The following is a 21,779-nucleotide window of genomic DNA, read 5'->3' as shown; positions in this document are numbered from 1 at the left end:
ATAAAATATGTTCACTATTTTAGTTGTGTTATGAGTGGAAAAAACAACATCTAAACATTGGTGCACTGTATGCTATATATAAATCCAACAAGGCAAATTACTAAAAATGACAATGCTGTGGGTATCAGTGACTGGATCTCAATAATGAAATAAAATATTCAAAAAGCTAAATCAAAACAATAATAAAGTAAAACAGCCAAAAAAATTAGCAGAACTTTCGGGCAACACTATAGCTATAATATATTTTTTCATATACCAAGGTCATTACAATATTTGATACACTACTTTACAGAATGCCAACACCAAAAGAACAGGAAGCAAAGCGGCACTAAGCCTAGTTATTGGTTTTTATTTTATTGGCTAATACACTACTTGTAGGACTTTATGACGCCAACAACCAACATGAATTACTTTATTACTGATGTTGTGATGAAATCACAACTTTTAAAAGTGTTTTGTTTTATATTTGTTTTAGTATTTTGTTATAGGCATAGATGGTTTAGTTAAAATAATTCTTTTTAAAGATATTAATATATTAGTCAAGAAAGCAACAAATAATTTCTTGAGGTGAAAATATGATAAATTTTCATTTTTCACTGAATAAAATTATTTGTAGTTGTACTATTTCACGAATATTCGTTTTACACACCTACTTTTAACAAGGCCAGAGCCTAAAACATTTGAAAACTACTGGAATGTGATTATTCAACAAAACAATCATTCTCTAACCCCCCCCCCCCCCCCTGGTACTGAAACATTAAATTTAAAAATATTCAAAAGTATGGAAAAAAAACATGTGCACAGTACAAATACATAATAATAAAATCAAGCATTGATCAGTTACAGCGAGTGGCCGGTCAGCAGGAAAAATATTACAGTGACAATCAAACCACCCTCCCCCACATCCACCCAGCCAGGCTCAGCACCCAGCTCTGCAGCCTATTCTTAGTTAGGCTAGGCCCAGCCGGGTCAGCAGGCGGAATTAAAGTGAAATGAGACATGCTATTTAAATCTTACCTTGGTTCTGTCTAGAGGGGCCTATTTGAAAATTAAAAAGCAAATCCCGCCACAGTAATTAAAACATAATTCTGTATAAATAAACAAATAAATCGTCTTCTTGTCTTTTTTCAGAATTCAGAATTGTCTGCTGCCCGCTATCAATGTCAAAACTGAAGAAGATGGATATATTAAAATTGAGGTCGCTAAGCATAAAATTTACGAGATCGAATCAAAGAATATATATCACAAGAATGAGTAATCAGCGATTTTCCCTGTAACAGTAATATTGTCCATGTGGTAGGGCGCCGCCATAAGTGTGGATGTACGTATCTGGGATGTATACAACTTTTTGTGACGGTTTCACTAATCAAAGGCTGGACCACCGGTAGTATTTTCATGATAAAAAATGTTATCAACTACATGCCAACATCATGTTAAATACTATTTGGATATTTAATTGTTCGCTTTATGCAATTTATTTAGTAAAAACTGCCGTATAAACAGTTTGCTTTATCAACCGGGCGCTACAATAGCGTGACCGGGCGTGTTGGTGTTTACGCGTTTTCACGTAGGATAGTTTAATAATATTCCTATATTTAACTTGTTTCTGGTAAAACAAATAAATGTTAATGACATTTAACATTTTTTCCTATTAATAACATGTATTTTATACTGATTTATATCATAAAAACAATACTTAATTTACCGGGCGTAATTTACACGGGCAATGGTAAAGAATAGGCCGTGCTGAGTAACGATTCGTTGACTTTTGGTGTTGCTGTGTTAGGCCTTTTTTTGTGAATTAACTTAGCATGTTAGTAAATAATTGTCTGTAAAAGTGAATGTACACTAGTTTGTTAATAAATATGTATTATAAAATAGTTTACAATTGCAAAACTATTATCATAATTCTATTTAATGTGACAAGTACAGATTCTATGAACGCAAACAAACATATAATACTAGATCAAAAGATATTCTAAGTTTACATAAGGCAAACACTGAGTATAAAAAGAAAAGTTTCTCGTATTCTGGCGCAAAGCTATGGAATAGTTTAAATGCTATAAACTCAAATGCAATTACAGCTCCTAATATACATATATTTAAAAAAATGATAAATGACCAAAGATAAAATATACTTGAAACTCTATATTTTTTCATGAAATCTTTTTTTGTTGTTGTTGTTGTTGTTGTTGTTGTTTTTGTACTGTAATTGATAACTTGTGTAATAGTATAAATAGTTTTGTAGTAAGTAACGGCCTTGTGAAAAACACCAATATGGTGATTCAAGTGTTGCATCCGTTTTTAAATAAAGTTGTTATTATTATTATTATTATAGTATATTATCTATTAAATCAAGTCTTATGTAATATGTATACATCCGCCCTTATGAGGGCGGGCATCACTCTCTGGAGCTCTCTGTTACAAATTTCTCATGCAAAAATCGCGGAATACTCATTCTTGTGATATATATTCTTTGATCGAATCCACAGAAAAAAATACACTAACTGAACCAAAAGTGAAGTGACCCAGTTGTCTATTGTCATAGTCCTCTCCCTACATCTAAACACCACATGATGGTGAATATGCCTGTTAAAGTCTCAATGATACGATCCCTTAATGTACCATGTTGTTGCTAGGAGGCTTAAACGGAGGAGGGATCTAGCCTAGTTTCGGTCGGCAAGAGAATGCCGTCCTCTGACAATATAAGGTCAGCAATTGAAATTCGTGGGCTGGAAATTACACCAAATTATATAGTTCATAAACAAAAGAGATTAGCCGGAAATGCGATTTGCGGCCATAGAGCCTATAGAGAAAAAAAAATTCGAGGGTATGGTTCCACTAAACAACTTAACGATCCACCCCGCCGTCAAACCTGGTTACGGCCCTGTTTCAGTCTTCTTCTAACCGGAAAAATTACTACCTTTGCCAGGTGCGGATCCAATGTTAGATTGGGTTTTCACATGTTCAAATGTTATGTCACGTGTGTTTTTAACGGTGGAAAATGTACGATCATTTTGCTGATTGCTGTGCAATAAATGGGAGTGTTATTTCCAGGCCAACTAGTACTAGTTGGAGGCGCCATTTATCATGAATTTTATGTGCGAGAGTACCATTTCCGACGATCTAGGGGTGTCATTTACCAAAATTCGCTTCGCCACAGCCCCCACCATGGGTGGTCTGTGGCTCAAGTACTTGGTGTCTGGAAGGATCAGCCCCTCTTTGCCCCCCCCCCCCCCCCCACTGACAAGAACCCCTTGTTACGCGGCTGCTTTTGTGGTGGAATGGGGGACGTGGCCTGTGCCAAAGCTACTTTTTCCGCCGGTAAACACATTTGCGCTCAATGCTAACGTCAAGGGGTTCTCCCGAACCATAAAGGCCTGAACAACATCGCTATGAGTGTAATTTGGGATGGACCTGTTTATATTGTTCTAACGTTCATTGTAAAAGTTCCCACCGCCGGTACATCAAAGTTCAGTTTTTCAGTCAAGTTACACACTCCTTTGCAAACTACAGAAAAATACCGTCGTAGAACCAGTTGGTAGGTTATTAAATCCACGTCCTAAAAGGGGATTCCCCACTTTGTATATTAACAACGAATTATGCGTCAAAAGCGTCCATTGCCCCGTCGTTGATTCCCGGGTCGATTCCCAGTGTGTACGCTACGGACTCGCCGCACGTCAACTCATAGGGAAAAACTGTAGATGTAAAATGTTGTAGATTCTACAAAACTGAGAACATTTCACATATAGATCAGTGTATAATTCATACGAAAAAGTTTCAGTATCGGAAACTTTGCGACCCATCCATTTTTTTTTTTCATATAGTGGGGTGCCTTAGGGTCAAAAACGTTACACGGATGACAAAGTTTTCAAATTTTGCACATTATGTTCACTTGGACATACAGATTTAAAAAATCACTGTAGCCAAGAAAAAAAATTTATTTTATGACCATATTTGGAGTATTTTCAAAATGGCCGTCAAAACAAAAATGATGGTCTATATCTTAGTAACCGGTAGGGGTACAGAGTTCATTTTAGTGTTAAATTGCTTAGAACATATGTTTCTATTCACTCTAATACAACATTTTATTAGAAAATGGCCGGAATCATCATTTCCGGAATTGTGACCTTTGACCCTAGTATGGTCATATCTCGAAAACTACTGACAGTAGAAACATGAGGTTGGTCTTAAAATATTCACAATATACATGTTAGTATTTGGTCTAACGAACTATCTTTCCCAAAAGTGACTGGAAATCATAATATTGACCTTTGACCCGACAACCTCAAATTTCGTTACCGAATGCGCATAACATCAAAATATTTGGCAAAAATTGTCAAAAATGTATATTTTTGTATTAATTAAGGTAATGACTGAATTTGTCAATTGACCAGAAGTAATGATATTAACTTAAATTTTGTTTTATATCACTACAACATTGGCAGTCAAACACTTATTTTTCACGCAATACATTGTTTTCTCAACAAATTTAAACAATTACTTTTTCATATGATAAATGTTTGTTTAAGCTTGGTTCCCACTAGAACGTAACGCAAGGACGTAAACGCAACGCAAGCGTTTTAACCAATGACAAGCGAAGTTATAGACAGTTAGAAATCATAAGCGAATAAGCCATCGCTTGTGGTTGGTCAATTCATTTGCGTCGCTAGTGAGAACCACGCTTTAGAGCGATTCAGATTGTTGTATCTATAAAGCCCCTTTCTCACAGATGTGCCTGCAATATACCGGTACAGTGCTGGCGTCGTGCCGGTATCGTTACCGGCATATACCCATTCTCATCGGACTATCGTGCCGGAAATATAACCGGTATGTACCGGCTTTCTGTGAGAAAGGAGTCGGGCATATTCGGCCAATAAAAAGTCTCTGACAAAATAATTATTGAGGGCGTCCTTTATTGTTATTATTTTTGTCTAGCGATGATATGGCGGCGAATGTTAAGTTACAGATTATTATCTTCCTTTATAGCATATTTATGCAATACATGCTATGTACAGTATATTGTGCATATATTATACAGGTATAGCAATTAATTTGCCGTCATCGGCAATCTGTAAAACACCTTAGAAGGCTGTAGGCCTACAATTTACAAGGCGACGAAAGGTCAGGCACCAACAAACAAAGAGCTAATGCCAATGGCCTAGCCTAGCGGCCTATAGATTATGCTACAAATTTCTTCTTGTCCCCTTATTTTAAGCAGCTCTCTTATCTCATTATCCCTCCAGTTCGACATTATTATTGTTAATTGAATTGAATAGGCGCCAAAGTGATACACTTGACCGCGCAAGGTGTCAAAGCCTCGACGGGGAACCCCGGAATATAACGGCGATACGTTCTCACAGAATGCCCGTCTGGCATTGCGGGGAATATCCCTAGAATATTACTAGGTCTAAACTAACAACTCCCTGGTCTAAAGCAGGTCATGTCGATGCCGGCATGGTGCCGGCATGATGCGCTGCCAAGACGACCCGTTCTCACAGAAAACCATACCGGCATGGTAATGGTATATTCCCGCAATATTCCTGGCACACAACTCTGTGAGAAAGGGGCTTTAGAGATATGGCCTACCTCGTTATGTGTAGAGGAATGTTACATTTTACTAATGAGTGATTACATTTCCAGATTATTTTCTGCAAGTTGTAAGCTTCAATAAATTAATATAACTGTTTTGCAGTGTATTATATTTACAGTTTACACTTCTTCATTTTATTTGATTTGATTTGATCACTTTATTTCAGAATAAATATTCCATATATACTATATATACAACAAATAATACAAAACCGGAAGATCAAACTAAAATAGGAGTTTTTCCCACTTAGTGTAGAGCTTTGAATCTCGTAACAAATGGTTCGTGGTACACCTAACCAGATCGTTTTCACTATTCACAATTCTTAATCTAAAACCATAGACGCACTTACGTACATGCTCGTAGAAAGAGGGAATTCTCCTCGTGGCAAACATATTACTAGCACAGTGCTTAGGTAAACCTAGCAACATTCTCAATGAATTGTTGTAGTACACCTCCAAAGATTTAATAATCTTAACAGTGTGGTTAGACCATAACATACAACAGTACAGATTAGTACAAAACGACCTGAACAGATTACATTTAACCTTCTCATTACATCTACTAAAACGTCTACAAAGAGTGTTACCTCGAATGCAAAGAGCTCGATACTGGCGATTAATGTCATTAGAATCATCTAAATTATTACGTCAAATATGACCTAGGTAAGTCACTTCATTGACGTAAGATAATATATCATTATTTAGCATAATATTTGATACCACTTCACCCTGTTTCTTCTTTGGAGAAAAAACCATACAGACAGATTTTTTTGCGTTATAAATAACATCATGTTCTAAACCATACTGCTCACATTATTTTAACCATATTTTTTAACCCATAAAAAGATGGAGCCATAATAGTCATGTCATCAGCATAACTTAAATTATTTAGGACAGTATTTGAGGTTCTACACCTGTAACCACATCTACTAAGTGCTACATTCAAATCATCAATGTAAACATTATACAGTAACGGAGACATGATTCCACCCTGTCGCACTCCGTTTCTTACATAGAACCATCGGGAGATGGATCTTCCCCATTTAATACAAAACTGTTGCTGTGAGTACCAACACGATAACAATTTTACAATTGCGGTTGGCATCTTTCTGTTTAACAATTTCTTAAAAAGAGTCCAATGATTTACTCTGTCATATGCCTTAGAGGCATCAAGAAAGCAAGCATATACAGGGCTATTTTGCCGAGTATAAAATTCAACAACTTGTTTTAAGACAAATATACATGTATCTGTGGAGTGACCCGATTTAAACGCAAACTGATGGTCAGATGACTTAAGGCTATCTCCGGACAATTGAATTAATACAGATTCTAGTACCTTAGAAACCACACTAGCTAAAGCTATAGGCCTATAATTGCTTTTACTCGTAATATCACCTGATTTAGATTTTAAAATCGGGACAATTACAACTTTACATAACTCAGCAGACACATGACCATGACGAATCATTAAATTAAAACATAAGGACAGCATAACTGTTAGTCTATTGCTAGCATACTTTAAGTGTTCGGAGCTCAACTTATCATTTCCCGGGGATTTACCACTAGATAAATCTTTAATAATACCCGCTACCTGTTGGACATTTACCTCACAACCACAATCATCATTACAATTAACAAGTATACTCTGAACATAATCCTTATTACTATCATTATGAACACAATTAAACAGCTCCTCAAAATGAGCGGCCCAGTGGTTACATATATCATTTTCACCATTAACATTATCCAAAGATTCTGTAAGAACAGGAGTACATGATTTAGACTTATAAACCTTTTTCCAGAAATCAGCATAATCATTTTTTGATAAAGACTGAGCCATAGAATCAGCCCTATGCTGTTCTTCTTCTGATTTACACTTGCGTAAAATCATTTTAAATTGTGATCTTGTCACACGCATCGCCTCAAATAATGACCCAGATTTAGGCTTACCATTATTAACCCATAGAAGGAATGCTTCTCTGGCCACATTATGGTATTCTGCGACATTTTCATTCCACCCAGGAATATGGGTCACATTTTTTATTTTCTTATTTTTAAAACACATTTTGGAGGCACTAGATAAGGCACAAACAATATCATTATACAAATCATCTATACCTTTCCTGTGCGAGCACCCATTACATCCGGTGCATAATATTAAGTTGGAGTCAACATATATATTTTTTAACAACTTTTCTGTAAGGTTACAATAATTACGTAATTCTGGTTCTTTAACATTACTCCAATCAACTTTAGCAAACAGTGAATCTACATTATTATTAGTATACTCTTTATCATTACCAATCTTATAACTATTGACATTAAACTCATACTTAAAACTATAAAAAAATAAATCATAAATAACATTGACTTCAGATATGCACGTATCAGCGCCATGAGAAGAAATGACATGGTCAATCCAACTCGTTGTACCATGGGCGTCACTAAGAAAGGTAAAACTATTATCATGAAGTCTGGTAATATCAGATAAAATCAGATCATTTTCACTACAGAATTCTGCCAACTCTTTCCCGAATTTTTTCCTATGATCGGCATTAAAATCACCACATACTATATTTTTATAATAATTATACTCATCAAAAATTTTTTTTTTCAAACCTCAGTTATTAAAAAATAAAATAAATAATAATAATAAGTATTAACTATGTCTTAGAAATAATAAATTCTGACACGGATCGTCTGTATTCAATTACGAGTAATATTATCTGGGACATTTGAAGCTGCACAGTTCTGTACAAGGGAGGTTGGATTTGGCACATTTGCAAGTCACACAACCACGGTCAGATTTGGAGCCACATTTGATAAGTTCATTGCAGGCCTTGGCTGCTTCTGGTTTAGTCACCCGAACTGGCTTCCAATGTGTGTCTTCTAATGTCCAACCCCAATCTTCTGGAGTAGGAATAGTTGGTTCAGCATTCTGACAAGTGGTCCATATACCTCCTTGATATATGGCTCTTTTTATTTATTTATTTTATTTTATTTTATTTTATGTCTTTAGGCAATGTGGCCAAGGATTACCAATAGTGAATTAATCACTGTCCTATCAGATAGGTGGTAATCCCCCTGATACAGGGGCTATTTTGTGAACCAGTTCACCGGGGTAACCCCTACTCTTTTCGAATAATGAACTGGGTTCTTTAAAGTGCACACAGGTTATAATTGTGTACACTGGACCTACGGTTTATAGTCCTTATCCGAGAAGACTTGTTCCACCACCAGAACTAGGAGCGAGTCGGCCTCGAACCCATGCCGATATTGTTGGCTCTTTAGGTAGGCTACGGTAAACGGCGCCCCTGTCTTAACCGCTCGGCCATTTGACCCGCGATTTTCACATGTTGAAGTAATGCATCCTACAATATAAATGTAATATAATGTACAAACAATGCAGTGATATAAAAAAAAGTGATGTTACCAAATATGGTAGTGATATATCCAAGTATGGTAGTGATATAACATTATCATGTCCATATATGGGCGCATCAAATTCCTGTAGGGCCTACCTATGGGGTCCTAAACCTATAGCCTACATCAATTATTTAAAATTATTTAAAAAAATTGTAATTATTAAAATTATTTAAAGTTAAATGTAATAATGATGTGCAATTGCAATATAAATTTTCACAAAACTACACTTGAGACTCCCTGTAACTAAGCATTTGCTAGGCCTATGAGAGGCATCCGCTTTGCATTGCCACAGTCGTTTTCGCCGTGGAGGTATGCCTAGCAACGAGCCTATGTTAGCCTAATTGATAATCAATTTAAATGCTTAAAAGAAACAAGAAAGTAAATTAATGGTAACCTAAGTGCTTTAAAGTGGTAAATCAATATATATATATTTAATAAAAACACTCGTTTGAAATCAACAACTGCTTTATAAGCATAAAAATACTTACCACTTAGCAATTATCCACCTCTGTCAACAATCAGAATGCCGGATTTTATGAATACTCATTTTAAGATTCAAGATTCAAGAAATTTTATTTGTCCATAAAAATGGAAATTCACTTTGCTTGGTAGATTAAAACAACAATATTGCAACAATTTTATTTGTCCATAAAAATGGAAATTCACTTTGCTTGGTAGATTAAAACAACAATATTGCAACAATTTAAAACGTGCAGTATCATAACAGATTAAAAATACAAGATAAAAAGTTAAAAATACTGTTAAAAATGTAAAACTATTTAAAAATTGCATTATCGTCTTACATTAGAATTAAAAATATGAATGCTATTTACAACGAAGGATTTTCTAGTTCTACAAAGATTTGCTCTTGGAGGTCGTAGCCTAATACCTGATCTATTTAAGTTAAAACAGTAATGTAACGGATGAGGGGGTCTTTCATAATAATATTGTTTACTTTTTTTTAAATAGGGCCTACTCTTTTCATAGATAAATGAACAAGGCGTTAGATCAGCTTTAATAATACGTTGTGCAATTTTACGTGGTTTCTCAATATTTTTCTTATCATTTTCAGTAAAGTTACCATAAAAACATCCAATGCTAAAAGATAAAATACTTTGAATAATACTTTGATAAAATAGAATTAAAATAGTGTTATCAACTCTAATTTGCTTGAGTTTTCTGAGAGAGTTTGACTCCCAGTTTAATTTGTTGTCAATTATAGTACCTAAGTATTTGTATTGGGTTACTCTTTCAACCTCGGTTTCTTTAATAGTTATTACATTATGTTAAACTGCGGTTTTACGAAGATCTATTATCATCTCTTTGGTTTTAGTAATATTAAGTATTAAGTTCATATCCTCACACCAATTAACAAATCTTCCAACTTCATTAACAAATTCATTTACATTATGCTTACTATCGCAAAGAAGACCACTAATTACAGTATCGTCAGCGTATTTTACAATATTGCAATCTTTACTTAAAATATTAAAACTACTTGAATAAAAAGAGAACACAATTGGAGAAATAACACATCCTTGAGGAGCTCCAACACTGATGGATTCTTTGTTGGATAGGATACCATTGCACTTAACCATCTGCGGTCTATTAATAAAAAAAACTATGTATAACTTTGGCGAGCTGAGGTGAGACATTAAAACTTAATAATCTATCAATTAAAACATGTGGTAAAATAGTATTAAAAGCACTGGAGAAATCGAAAAAAATAGACCGTACATAATTTCTTTTTGAATCAAGGTGATGATATGTATCATGGAGATAAGAATTAACAGCATCGTCAACCCCTCTATTTTTCTTGTATGCAAATTGATTCTTATCTGCATTACCAATATTTTCCTTAAGTCTAGAAACAATCAACCTTTCTAAGCATTTAATTAAATTTGAAGTAATTGCAATTGGTCTAAAATCTTTTGGTACACTAGGTTTATTAACTTTAGGCAATGGATTTATAATAGAAGTTTTCCATATGCGTGGAACAGTACCATTTTGGAGGGAAATCTTTGTCTAGGTAATACTATAGTAATTGATTGTATATAAAAGGGGTTCTATGGACCTTAAATAATGAAATCATTGTTATTATTAGTATTTATTATTCTCAAATAGAAACTATTATAACAAATATTGTGATTTATTTTAACTGGTCTTTGGAATGTTAAAAATAGATTATGTCGAAAAGGCACTGCTTCTCTATAACACTGAAGTTAGTTGTAGTGATATAAAACAAAATTTAAGTAAAAAATGTTAATATCATTACTTCTGGTCAATATACAAATTCATTCATTACCTTAATTAATACAAAAATATACATTTTTGACAATTTAAGCCCAATATTTTGATGTTATGCGCATTCGGTAACGAAATTTGAGGTTATCGGGTCAAAGGTCAATATTATGATTTCCATTCACTTTTGGGAAAAATAGTTCGTTAGACCAAATACTAACATGTATATTGTGAATATTTTATGACCAACCTCATGTTTCTACTGTCAGTAGTTTTCGAGATATGACCATACTAGGGTCAAAGGTCACAACTCCGGAAATGATGATTCCGGCCATTTTCTAATAAATGTTGTATTAGAGTGAATAGAAACATATGTGTTCTAAGCAATTTAACACTAAAATGAACTCTGTACCCCTACCGGTTACTAAGATATGGACCATCATTTTGTTTTGGCGGCCATTTTGAAAATACTCCAAATATGGTCATAAAATACATTTTTTTCTTGGCTAGTGAATTTTTTAATCTGTATGTCCAAGTGAACATATGTGCAAAAAATGAATATAATAATAATATAATAATATATAAATATGGTAGTGATATGACATCATCATTTCCTTAATTTTCCTCGATTTGCCAACGTAACAATCGGCGAAACTAACTCGGAGACAGCCAATTTGTCCTTCTCTGTACCTCAGGGTAGTATATGCGGTCCAGTTCTATACACCATATATGCCAGCACTTTACAAGATCACATCAGTAAGTTTGATATTTCTGTGATGGGATATGCCGATGATCACTCAGTGTATGATTCATTTAATCCAAATTCTAGTTCTAGTATGGTAAATACAATCACCAAATTACAAGAGTGCCTCATATCCATCAACGACTGGATGAAGTCCAACAGACTAAAAATGAACAGTGAAAAAACAGAGTTCATACTATTGGGAAGCAGAGCTCAACTCCTGAAATGCGAGAAAGATCATATCATCGTATGTCAGGACAGAATACCACGTGGTTCATCTGTAAAATACCTTGGTGTTAATATCGTCGACCAGCTATCTTTCAAGAACCATATACGCGATAAATGCAGATCGATAGCTGTTAATGATTTATACTATATTCGTCAAATCCGCAAATTTCTCTCCAAGGACCTTTGCCAACAACTAGTTCAATCGAATCAAAATATTGATTACGCCAATGCATTGTATTATGGTCTACCTGCTAATACCCTTGCTCCAATGAAGAGGTTACTGCACCAAGCTGCGAAAATAATTGTCAGGAAAGGTCGGTATGACAGTGCAACTAACGCCATGCGATCCTTGCAATGGCTTCCAATGTACGTCTCATAGGGTTAGGGTTAGGGTTAGGGTTAGGTTATAACCTGACAATCCCACGAACTAAACGAAAGACATTTGCTGACCGTTCGTTCGCCGTAGCAGGACCCAAAATTTGGAACAGTTTACCAAGTCACATTAAACACTTAGACGACTATAATCAGTTTAAAAAACATTTAAAAGCACTATATTTCAAACAATGTTACGATACTAATATTGATGTTAAGCGCCGCTGATTATAATTAAATGTTGTATAAATGTGCGCTATACAAGTAATAATAATAATAATAATAATAATATGGGCACATCACATTTGTTTGTCACATAAAGTTTGATAGTGTGGACAGAGCTTTACAGTCTCTGCTGCATGCAGGAGGCAGGAATGAATCATCAATGTAACTCCCATGAATACTCCCCTCATGCGGTGAAGAAGAGTCGAGTCCAAAGATCTTATATACTAGAGTATATAAGATCTTTGGTCGAGTCACAGAGAGAGAGGAAAACAAAATTAAAACAGCAAGCAGAGAGAGAGGTTGTTGAAAATATATAACAAAGAATGGCTTTGAAAAGGTTACAAACGGTAGGTCTAGATAATATACAATTTTATAATTGGTTATCCGCCTCAAGCGGATAAGCCCTTGGAATTGTAGTGTTTCTTTTTTATTATTCTTCTTTCCGCCACTTTTGTTCGCGCCGTTTCTCTGCAACGTGTTAACATAACATGTTGTAACTTGGTAAACATTTAGACATTTAACTGAAGATGTGCAGCAAAGCTTTTGGACGCTGTCAGACGCGCGTAGCGTAAGTTACGCACGATTTTCTGAAAATCTTAAATTGATCATAACTTCGAAACCGATAAATATTTTTTAACGTAACTTTCAGCCACGTTTTCTTCACATCAATGGCTAACTTTTTCGATCTTTAGCAAATTTTTGGACACTAGAAAGTTTGCGCTTAAATTGCGTTTGAAATTTTAAAATGCTCCAAATTTGTTCACGCTGTTTCTCTGCAACGCGTCATAACATGTTGTAACTTGTTCAGCATTTAGACATTTTACGGAAGTTGTGCAGCCAAGCTTTTGGACGATGTCAGAGCCGCGTAGCGTAAGTTACGCTCGATTTTCTGAAAATCTTAAATTGGTTATAACTTCGAAACAAATAAATATTTTTAAACGTCATTTTCAGCCACGTTTGCTTCACATCAATTGTTAACTTTTTTATCGCTACCGAAACAGTAGAAAGTGCGCGCGTAAACGGCGTTTGAAATTTTAAAATGCTTCAAATCAATTTCTGATTAAATTAGAGCATGTTTCAGGTCATTTTAAGCGTTTCAAAAATTGCCACTGGTGCGCACATTTTTACGCGCGCACGGCACAGGGAACGCGTATAAGCTTTTCTTTTGCATAAATTGTGTTTTTCAAAATTGGGTTAACAAATTTACGTTATTTTATTCACTTTTCAACTTGAAATGGCGTTCTACGAGCACGTTAAACATGACTGGTTGCGCACGAAAACGTCAACAAATTGTGAAAATGTTGCAAAATATGTCTACTTTTAAAAGTGATACAGTCAGAATGCAAGGTTACCCCCGTTTTTTATTTTATTTTATTACAGTCTATGAATCGTAGGTCTGATTTATTATAGTGTTGAATGTTAAAACGTGTTTGATGGCTACATTATTTGCATATTAAATATAATTTTCGAAATTTTGATCATCAAACAAACAATAAAATTTTCAAAGAGCAAAACAATAAACATAACGTTTATCTTTTTTCTTTACATGTTAATATATAAAACTTGAAGTATGCACTTTCATAATATGTTACTGTTTAAAATTTGTGAAGATTTCATCATAGTAAAATTTATGATTTAAGTTTGATATGTAATAATCAACTTGCATCGAGGGGGTTCACGACATACCGAATGAACGAGGACTGTTTCTTCGGATTTTCTTTAGCAGGTGCTCATATGGATCGATGTGTAGTGCAACCGACTTTGGTATCAGAGGTACCGGGATCGAATCCCATCACGGGAAAACAATTAAATAAAAGGATTTATTTGGTTATTACACTGAAAGGGCAATTTTAATTTTGAATAGGCTACTTTTTGGAAAAGTCATAACTGAAAAGTACTTGAATGCGCAAGATACGTTTTTTTTTGCGGGCGGATAACCAAACTCGTCCTCAAGTGACGAGTTTAAGTTCTAGTTAATTTCTGTTGTTTTGGTTATATTTGAATTCTGTTTTTGGATGTTTTGTGTGGCTATATTTTATTGTGGCGTCGGAGATTCTAGGCATAAAGTCTACCCAGCCTAGAATAGGTAGGTAGGTAGGTCTAGCGCCGACCCGGAGAGATTTCGAACCTAGCCAAGCTATGGACAAAAAGGAAGTAAATTGTACCAGAGTTGGATATAGGCTATCAAATCAAAGTCCATCCCATAATAGTAGCTTTGAAATATAAAATATATATAATTATATAAATATAGTAGGCCTGGCCTAGACTCCTACTAGAGGCTACCAATAATAATAATACTAATAGATGCTAACTATGATTTATATTGTGGTATTGTGCTTCCCTTTATTTGTTATCCTTTGATCATTATTATTTTACTTGTTTGTAGGAATTACAAGATCTAGGTAGAGACTTACCACCCAAATGCTCTGCAGGACCAGTGGGAGACAATTGTAAGTTCATCTAGGCCTATCTATACTAAGTCTTTATTACTCATAAATAAATAATACATTGTATATGTCTCAACCAAACATGATGATAACATCATCAATACAGAATCATCCATTATCTTTCATTTTCTGTATCATAAATGTGTTATTTTTCTATCGTTTGTAAAGATTTTACAATTAAATTAAATTAAAAATTTAATTAACTTTCTTTTAACAATTACCTTTCAATTCACTTGCAGTGTTTAATTGGCAAGCAAGAATAATGGGTCCTGTAAGTATTTCATTAAGATAATTAAGTATGAACTTATTAAACCGGATTTAATAGGATGCTGTTCATTTGCGACGACCTACGACTTACTAAAGTATTTCTTGTTAATCCACCATGTGCATGCAGGAATATTGCTCCCCACATCAACAGAGTTTTGCTGGTTTCTAAAGCTCTGTCTACACTATCAAACTAGTTGTGATGTGGCCAAATATGGTAGTAATATTCCCAAATATGGTAGTGATATGACATCATGTTCATATGGGCACATCACATAAAGTCCAAATGACGACTTGCCCTATTGATTACGTGTATTTCATAGCTGCTCAATGAAGCATAGCACAAAGAAAAACATGTATTCTTGAAATTGGTCATCATTTGCATTGTTTTTATTCAGTGAGAGTATGCTGTATTATGTCATCAGAAAACAATAATATCAAACTAAAATTGAGAAACAATAATATTTTAAGTAATTTTGATTTATAAATTTTTACCACAATGTTTTTGAGTTCCTGGATTCTAGTAAGTAAAGCAAGTAAATAATTGATAATTGTTGTTTTCAGACTGACAGTCCTTATACAGGAGGTGTGTTCATTTTAACTATAGATTTTCCAACTGATTATCCATTTAAACCACCCAAGGTAAGCAAATTGTATGAAACACTACAGTAAAGCGTGGTTTCCACTAGAACGCAACGTAATGTTCTGTATTGCATAATCATAAGTGCATCGATATGTCGTTTTGATTTTGATTTCACGCAACAACGCATGGCAAGAGAACACTGGAAAACATAGTACAGCGAGTACTCAAAAGTATGCAGGGTGAACCAGGTCAAAGTCTACGGCAACTTAACTAATGTTGATGCGCAACAAACAGGTTTGATTTCACGCAGGCGAGGGCAAACATAATTATTGGAAGGGCATTTTGTTATGTTGCGTGGGTTGCGTTAGGTTGCGTCGCTAGTGGAAACCACGCTTTAGTAATGACACCAAGTTGAGAATAGAATTATTTTTTTTGTATCTATGTTATATTAGCATGGAGATGGACAAATGCATGAAGCTAAAAGTTCCACTCAGCCAGACTAGTCTCATTTAGTATTATGCCATAGAGGTTGTCTATTTAAAGCCCTTTTCACATCACATAAAAAAAGTAACAACTTGTAACAAGTTAGTGCTAGTGTGAGGGAAATTTTGTTTAAAATCTCACCATCAGGAAGCAAGTTTGTGCTGGTATTTAACTGACTATCTTAATCACAGTATGTTATGCTAATAATATAATAATCAAATAGCTCCCTCAACTGTATAATTACAATACTTTTCTCCCAAGATTTGTATGAAAACATGTAATAAATCGGGAAAACAAGATGTTACATTACAGTACAACTTGTTGAAAATTATAACAAGTTGTAAAAATGTATGCAGTGTAAAAAAGATGCAGTACTCTAACTAAACTAAATAAATGGTTTCATTTAGATTTAATGTAAATAAGTCGGTTTCAATTGATAAACACAAAATTTCATTTTTCAATCTTGTTTAGTTTAATGTGATTTAGTGTAATGTATTTCACCTCCTCCCATTAAATGCGTTAAGATGCAGTTTAAATAAAGGGTTTAACATTTCTCAAACATTTATTAAGTTGAACTTAAAGTGTTGTTTTTTATGAATGCTATGAATATTAATTATTAATGTTTATTTCATCTCATTCTAGGTTGCGTTCACAACAAAAATTTATCACCCAAATATCAATGCAAATGGTAGTATTGGTTTAGACATTCTGCGGTCTCAGTGGTCACCAGAATTGACCACGTCTAAAGGTTAGTTTATGGTTATTTATCATAATAAATTCAGCCATATTCAATAATTATATTTAGGACTATTCACCAGTCACGTTACACAGACGAGCAGTAACGGTAAGCGGAAAACTGCGTAGCTTGTCCCACGTAGAATCTGTAACTATTCTGAGCGTAAACCACCTGTCCGCTCTGCGTTTTGTGTAAATGGTCATAATAAATGACATAGATTCAATATTTTTATTACCATTACCACTCGTCTAAATTGGCCTTTACAGTAGATATTATGACTATTCCCACAAAGACAAAAATTGATTGGTAGGCAGGTACCCACCAAATACAAATTGTGTTATTTATTTCCATAGTGTTGCTGTCAATATGCTCTTTATTGAATGACCCTAATCCAGACGACCCACTTGTCCCGGACATTGCTCGAACATTTAAAAATAATAAAGAGAAATACATATCAAAAGCCAGAAAATGGACTCAAAAGTATGCAATGTAAACGGGAGAGAAAGAAGAAGGAAAAAAACTAAACTAAACAAGAAAATGAAGGAAACAAATAAAAAAATGCGGCTATATATGTTTTAGTGTATAAATTAAAAGTATCAAAACTGCTTTTTGTTAAGAAATACAGCAAGCATTTAATGATACGGTTGATTGATCAGATAGAGTGATTTCCTGATCTTACAAACAATTGCAGTATACGCAATGAGTTTTGAATTGATGTGTAAGATTTGGAAAGGGTGGGGGAATAAATTACAGTTTACAAAAATTAGTAGGGGTTATTTTTGGGAGAACATTAACATGGTCTTGACTGTTTTCACCAGCTCATGACCAGTACTTCTCATCATAGTACATTAGTAATCAGTTGTCATATGCTGTAGATAGTTTAAAACCTTTAATATCGCAGAAATTTTTATCTGGAATAAATTATTATCATATCTATACACAGTCTATAGTTAAAGTAGTTATACTTGCGTGTGGTAGTTAATTGTCAATAATAATCTGCAATTGATAAATGTTAGTAAATTTGCTTTTTCTTTTCAATATTTTTAAGTTGCATTTCATACAAGTTACGACTAACAAAGGTTTGTTTTCTTTTCATTTCTAGGCTTTTTTGCGTGTGAAATGTTAGATACGATTGTAAATTATATTTCACTAACAAGTTACAAACAATGGACTGTGTACTTCTTTGTTATGTATTTCAGTTTTAGCTCCCTCTAGTTTTTATAAATGATGTGAGGTGGTATTTGAATATCTCTACTGTACATAATAATGTTAGGCCTACTCCACATTACACTACATAGTCACCCTCATGTTACAGTACTATAACCAGTACGGTACTTTGTAGGAACCACAAATCTTAGTGGATAGATTTAAAGATAATGGAACTTGGAAAAATCTATTTAACAAAATAAACTAAATAAGGTTTTCGTTTTACATTTGTTAAAAAAAACTATAATGACCTTTTAGGTCTATGTGTGTGTCAACAATGAAACTATTCCGAAGCTCTGTCTACACTATCAAACTAGTTTGACAAAAAAGTGTGATATGCCCAAATAATATGGTAGTAATATACCCAAATATGGTATTGATGTGATGTCATCATGTCCATATATGGGCACATCACATGTTATTGTCGCATAAAGTTTGATAGTGTAGACAGAGCTTGTATTCTTTTGAAAGTTACAGTGAACAAAATGGTTTACGTGGAGACTCACTACATGTTGGTCCTCGGGTCCCTCCCGTATTGGAGTAAATTTTACGCAAAATGGTTATAGTTTTACTAGTACTACATGTTAGTTCTCAGTTGTAAGCCCATGTTGGATTAAGTTCATTGAGGGTGTAGAGCCAATAAATGGTCCTGTGGTGTGCCAATGATAACATCTATTTCAACTTAATTTCATATTTAAAGGAGCTTACTTTATCTTCTGTTTCAGCATTTCTTACACAACACAAATTACACAAATCTAGATAGAAACTTTTTAATTGAAGTTGAAAACTTTTTTTTCAAGTGCAATAGCAAATATTTGTAGGTCATTTTATACACAAATCAGATATTTGAATGTGTTGCAGTTTCAATAAAAAATAAATTTTTTCAAGCAGCGTAATTAATATAATATTAGTTTTAATGTTTTGAAAACTAATTAATAGTTAAAAAGATTAAATAAACTTGTACTGTAGGTGTAATGTCTTTGTATGCTCTTTTTATACATGAGAGCATAGAAAAATGGGTTTCTGATTTATAGAATTAGTAAGTGGTTATGTAGATATATAGTAGTGTCTATAGCTACTATTTGATTGTCTTATAATACTAATAGTGTCTATTTCTACTACTGTATTTGATACCGTAAGCCTAGTCTATAATAAAAGTAGTGTCTATAGCTACTATTTGATTGTCTATCTAATAGTGTCTATTTCTACTACTGTATTTGATACTGTAAGCCTAGTCTATAATAAATAGTAGTGTCTATAGCTACTACTTAATTGTCTATATTATACTAAAGCTTGGTTCCCACTAGAGACGCAACGCACAGACGTAACGCAGTCGTAAGTGATTTGACCAATCACAAGCGATGGATTGTTCAACTTGCTTGCGTTGCGTCTACGCCATGCGTTGCGTCCCTAGTGAGAATTAAAGTCTTGTTTTTTAACAGTTGCTTGTAGGTTCTTACTGGCAAATTCCAATTGAATTTGCTACTGCAAAATCACAATAATAATTAAATAAATACACAGTATTAAATTGAGTAAAAAAATTGTAATGATTTAGCTTTTTGTTGTAACGTTTTCATATTAACGGCGCAAATGCAAGGATTTTAGGGATGCAGGCCCTCGGGCTATGCTGTAAATGATGTTGCCTTTTGTTCATCTCAATATATTTCACTATGTGATGTTTCATCTAATCTTAACATGGCAGTACAGTATTATTGGTCAATTCTTGACTTCAAACTCGTATATCCAATTGGTCAATTACTGAAGAACCATGTTCAGTGGTCAGCAAGGGCAAATCACTTTTGATATTCATTAGAGTTCGCCATCAATCTATACTACCTCGATGATATTGTTGGTTGGTGGTTCACGGAGAATACCATCCCGTTTCTGTTAATTCATAACCATGGACAAATGATACACAAATACACTTTGCCTCAGGAGTCTCTGGTTTTGGTCTGGGTGCACCTACTGTATGATACACAAATACACTTTGCCTCAGGAGTCTCTGGTTTTGGTCTGGGTGCACCTACTGTATGATACACAAATACACTTTGCCTCAGGAGTCTCTGGTTTTGGTCTGGGTGCACCTACTGTACTAAAGTAAACTAACTTTTACTCAATTTATCCGCCTCTTCCATCTTCTTAAAGATATATTGTCCCCATGAAAAAATATTTATTAGGTTATCATTCAGAATAAAATGATCACCAATAATTATTGTATAAAATCTTTTATTCTTCTTCTTTATTTCTTTCTGTACAGATTTTGCGTGTCAATTATCTAAAAAAGTTCAATGTCAATGATCACCAAAATGTTCATGTTTTTGGTTTAAATTGAATGTTGAAGCATGCTACAAACCAACTAAAAAGGCACTGCTCACATTTTGGTATAGGAGTAATACCAACTCTACAGTTTAGTATTTGTGTAATATATACAGCATTATAAATCGTACGATGATAACTATTATATAACACCTAAATAAATTCCTGTCATTTGATTGGACGATTGTGGGTCACATGGCGTGCAATAGTACGCACTATTAAACGATCGTTTAATAGTACTTTTTGAAACATTTTTGTGTACGAAAAAAAAAACGTCTCGCGGATGAAAAAAAATCTAGTACACAAATTATCCTATGATATGGCTCTGTACTGTGAAATACAACAGCGCCACCTGTCGTCTGGTCTCAGTTTCATTTGTAAACACCACCGCGAGATATGCAACAGCAGCAGATATTTGTGTACGATTTGGACATTATGTACTAATTTCATTCAAAAAGGCATTTAAATTAGCTTTAGATCGTTTTTAGGATTTTGATTAATTAATGGGGACATCCCTACAAGACGTGGAATTGTTGGAAAAACCATAATTAGCTTAGATAAGTTCCAATTGTCTGTCGTAGTTTTGCCTTTCAGCCAAGCTAGTACTAGGCTACTAGGTCTAGCCTAGGCCATGCTAGTATTAGGCTAGGCCTAGCCTAGGCGTTTTAGCCTTGCTAGGCCTAGGATTGTTTGGTCGTTTGTTGACATAATTAACACAAAAGTAGGTGTGTTTACGAAATCCATATAAATATAACATTTAATATAAAATTATTAAAAACCAAATGTTACTGTTTTTAATCAATGTGTGTGAAGGAAATGTAGTAAGCTTTGGCTAGGGCTACCTTTTATTTAATTCAAATAACTAGAATTTATTTAGATGTTATATAAAACAAATAATGAATGTTTTGTATTCGTGTA

General features: G+C 34.1%; 3 protein-coding genes across 3 annotated transcripts in view; 2 read left to right on the top strand and 1 right to left on the bottom strand.

The window, feature by feature from the left end:
- Positions 1–1,129, bottom strand: part of LOC140052586 (uncharacterized) — a 38,298-nt gene extending 37,169 nt beyond the window's left edge. The window contains exon 1 of the mRNA XM_072098205.1: positions 1,018–1,129. The gene's annotated coding sequence lies outside the window, so the exon portion shown is untranslated. The remainder of the gene's footprint in view (positions 1–1,017) is intronic.
- A 10,906-nt stretch (positions 1,130–12,035) lies between these two features.
- On the top strand, positions 12,036–12,608 carry LOC140052563 (uncharacterized). Its single transcript, XM_072098173.1, has one exon. The coding sequence runs from the start codon at positions 12,036–12,038 to the stop codon at positions 12,606–12,608; it is 573 nt and encodes a 190-aa protein (XP_071954274.1).
- Positions 12,609–12,967: 359 nt separating this feature from the next.
- Positions 12,968–20,068, top strand: LOC140052587 (ubiquitin-conjugating enzyme E2 2-like). Its single transcript, XM_072098207.1, has 6 exons — positions 12,968–13,173; positions 15,213–15,276; positions 15,513–15,544; positions 16,102–16,179; positions 17,246–17,351; positions 17,693–20,068. The coding sequence occupies exons 1-6, from the start codon at positions 13,150–13,152 to the stop codon at positions 17,830–17,832; spliced, it is 444 nt and encodes a 147-aa protein (XP_071954308.1). The 5' UTR covers positions 12,968–13,149; the 3' UTR covers positions 17,833–20,068.
- The last annotated feature ends 1,711 nt before the right edge of the window (positions 20,069–21,779 follow it).

This window comes from Antedon mediterranea, chromosome 6 (assembly GCF_964355755.1).
Source record: "Antedon mediterranea chromosome 6, ecAntMedi1.1, whole genome shotgun sequence".
NCBI lineage: Eukaryota > Metazoa > Echinodermata > Crinoidea > Comatulida > Antedonidae > Antedon > Antedon mediterranea.
This window is presented reverse-complemented; position numbering and strand designations above follow the sequence as displayed.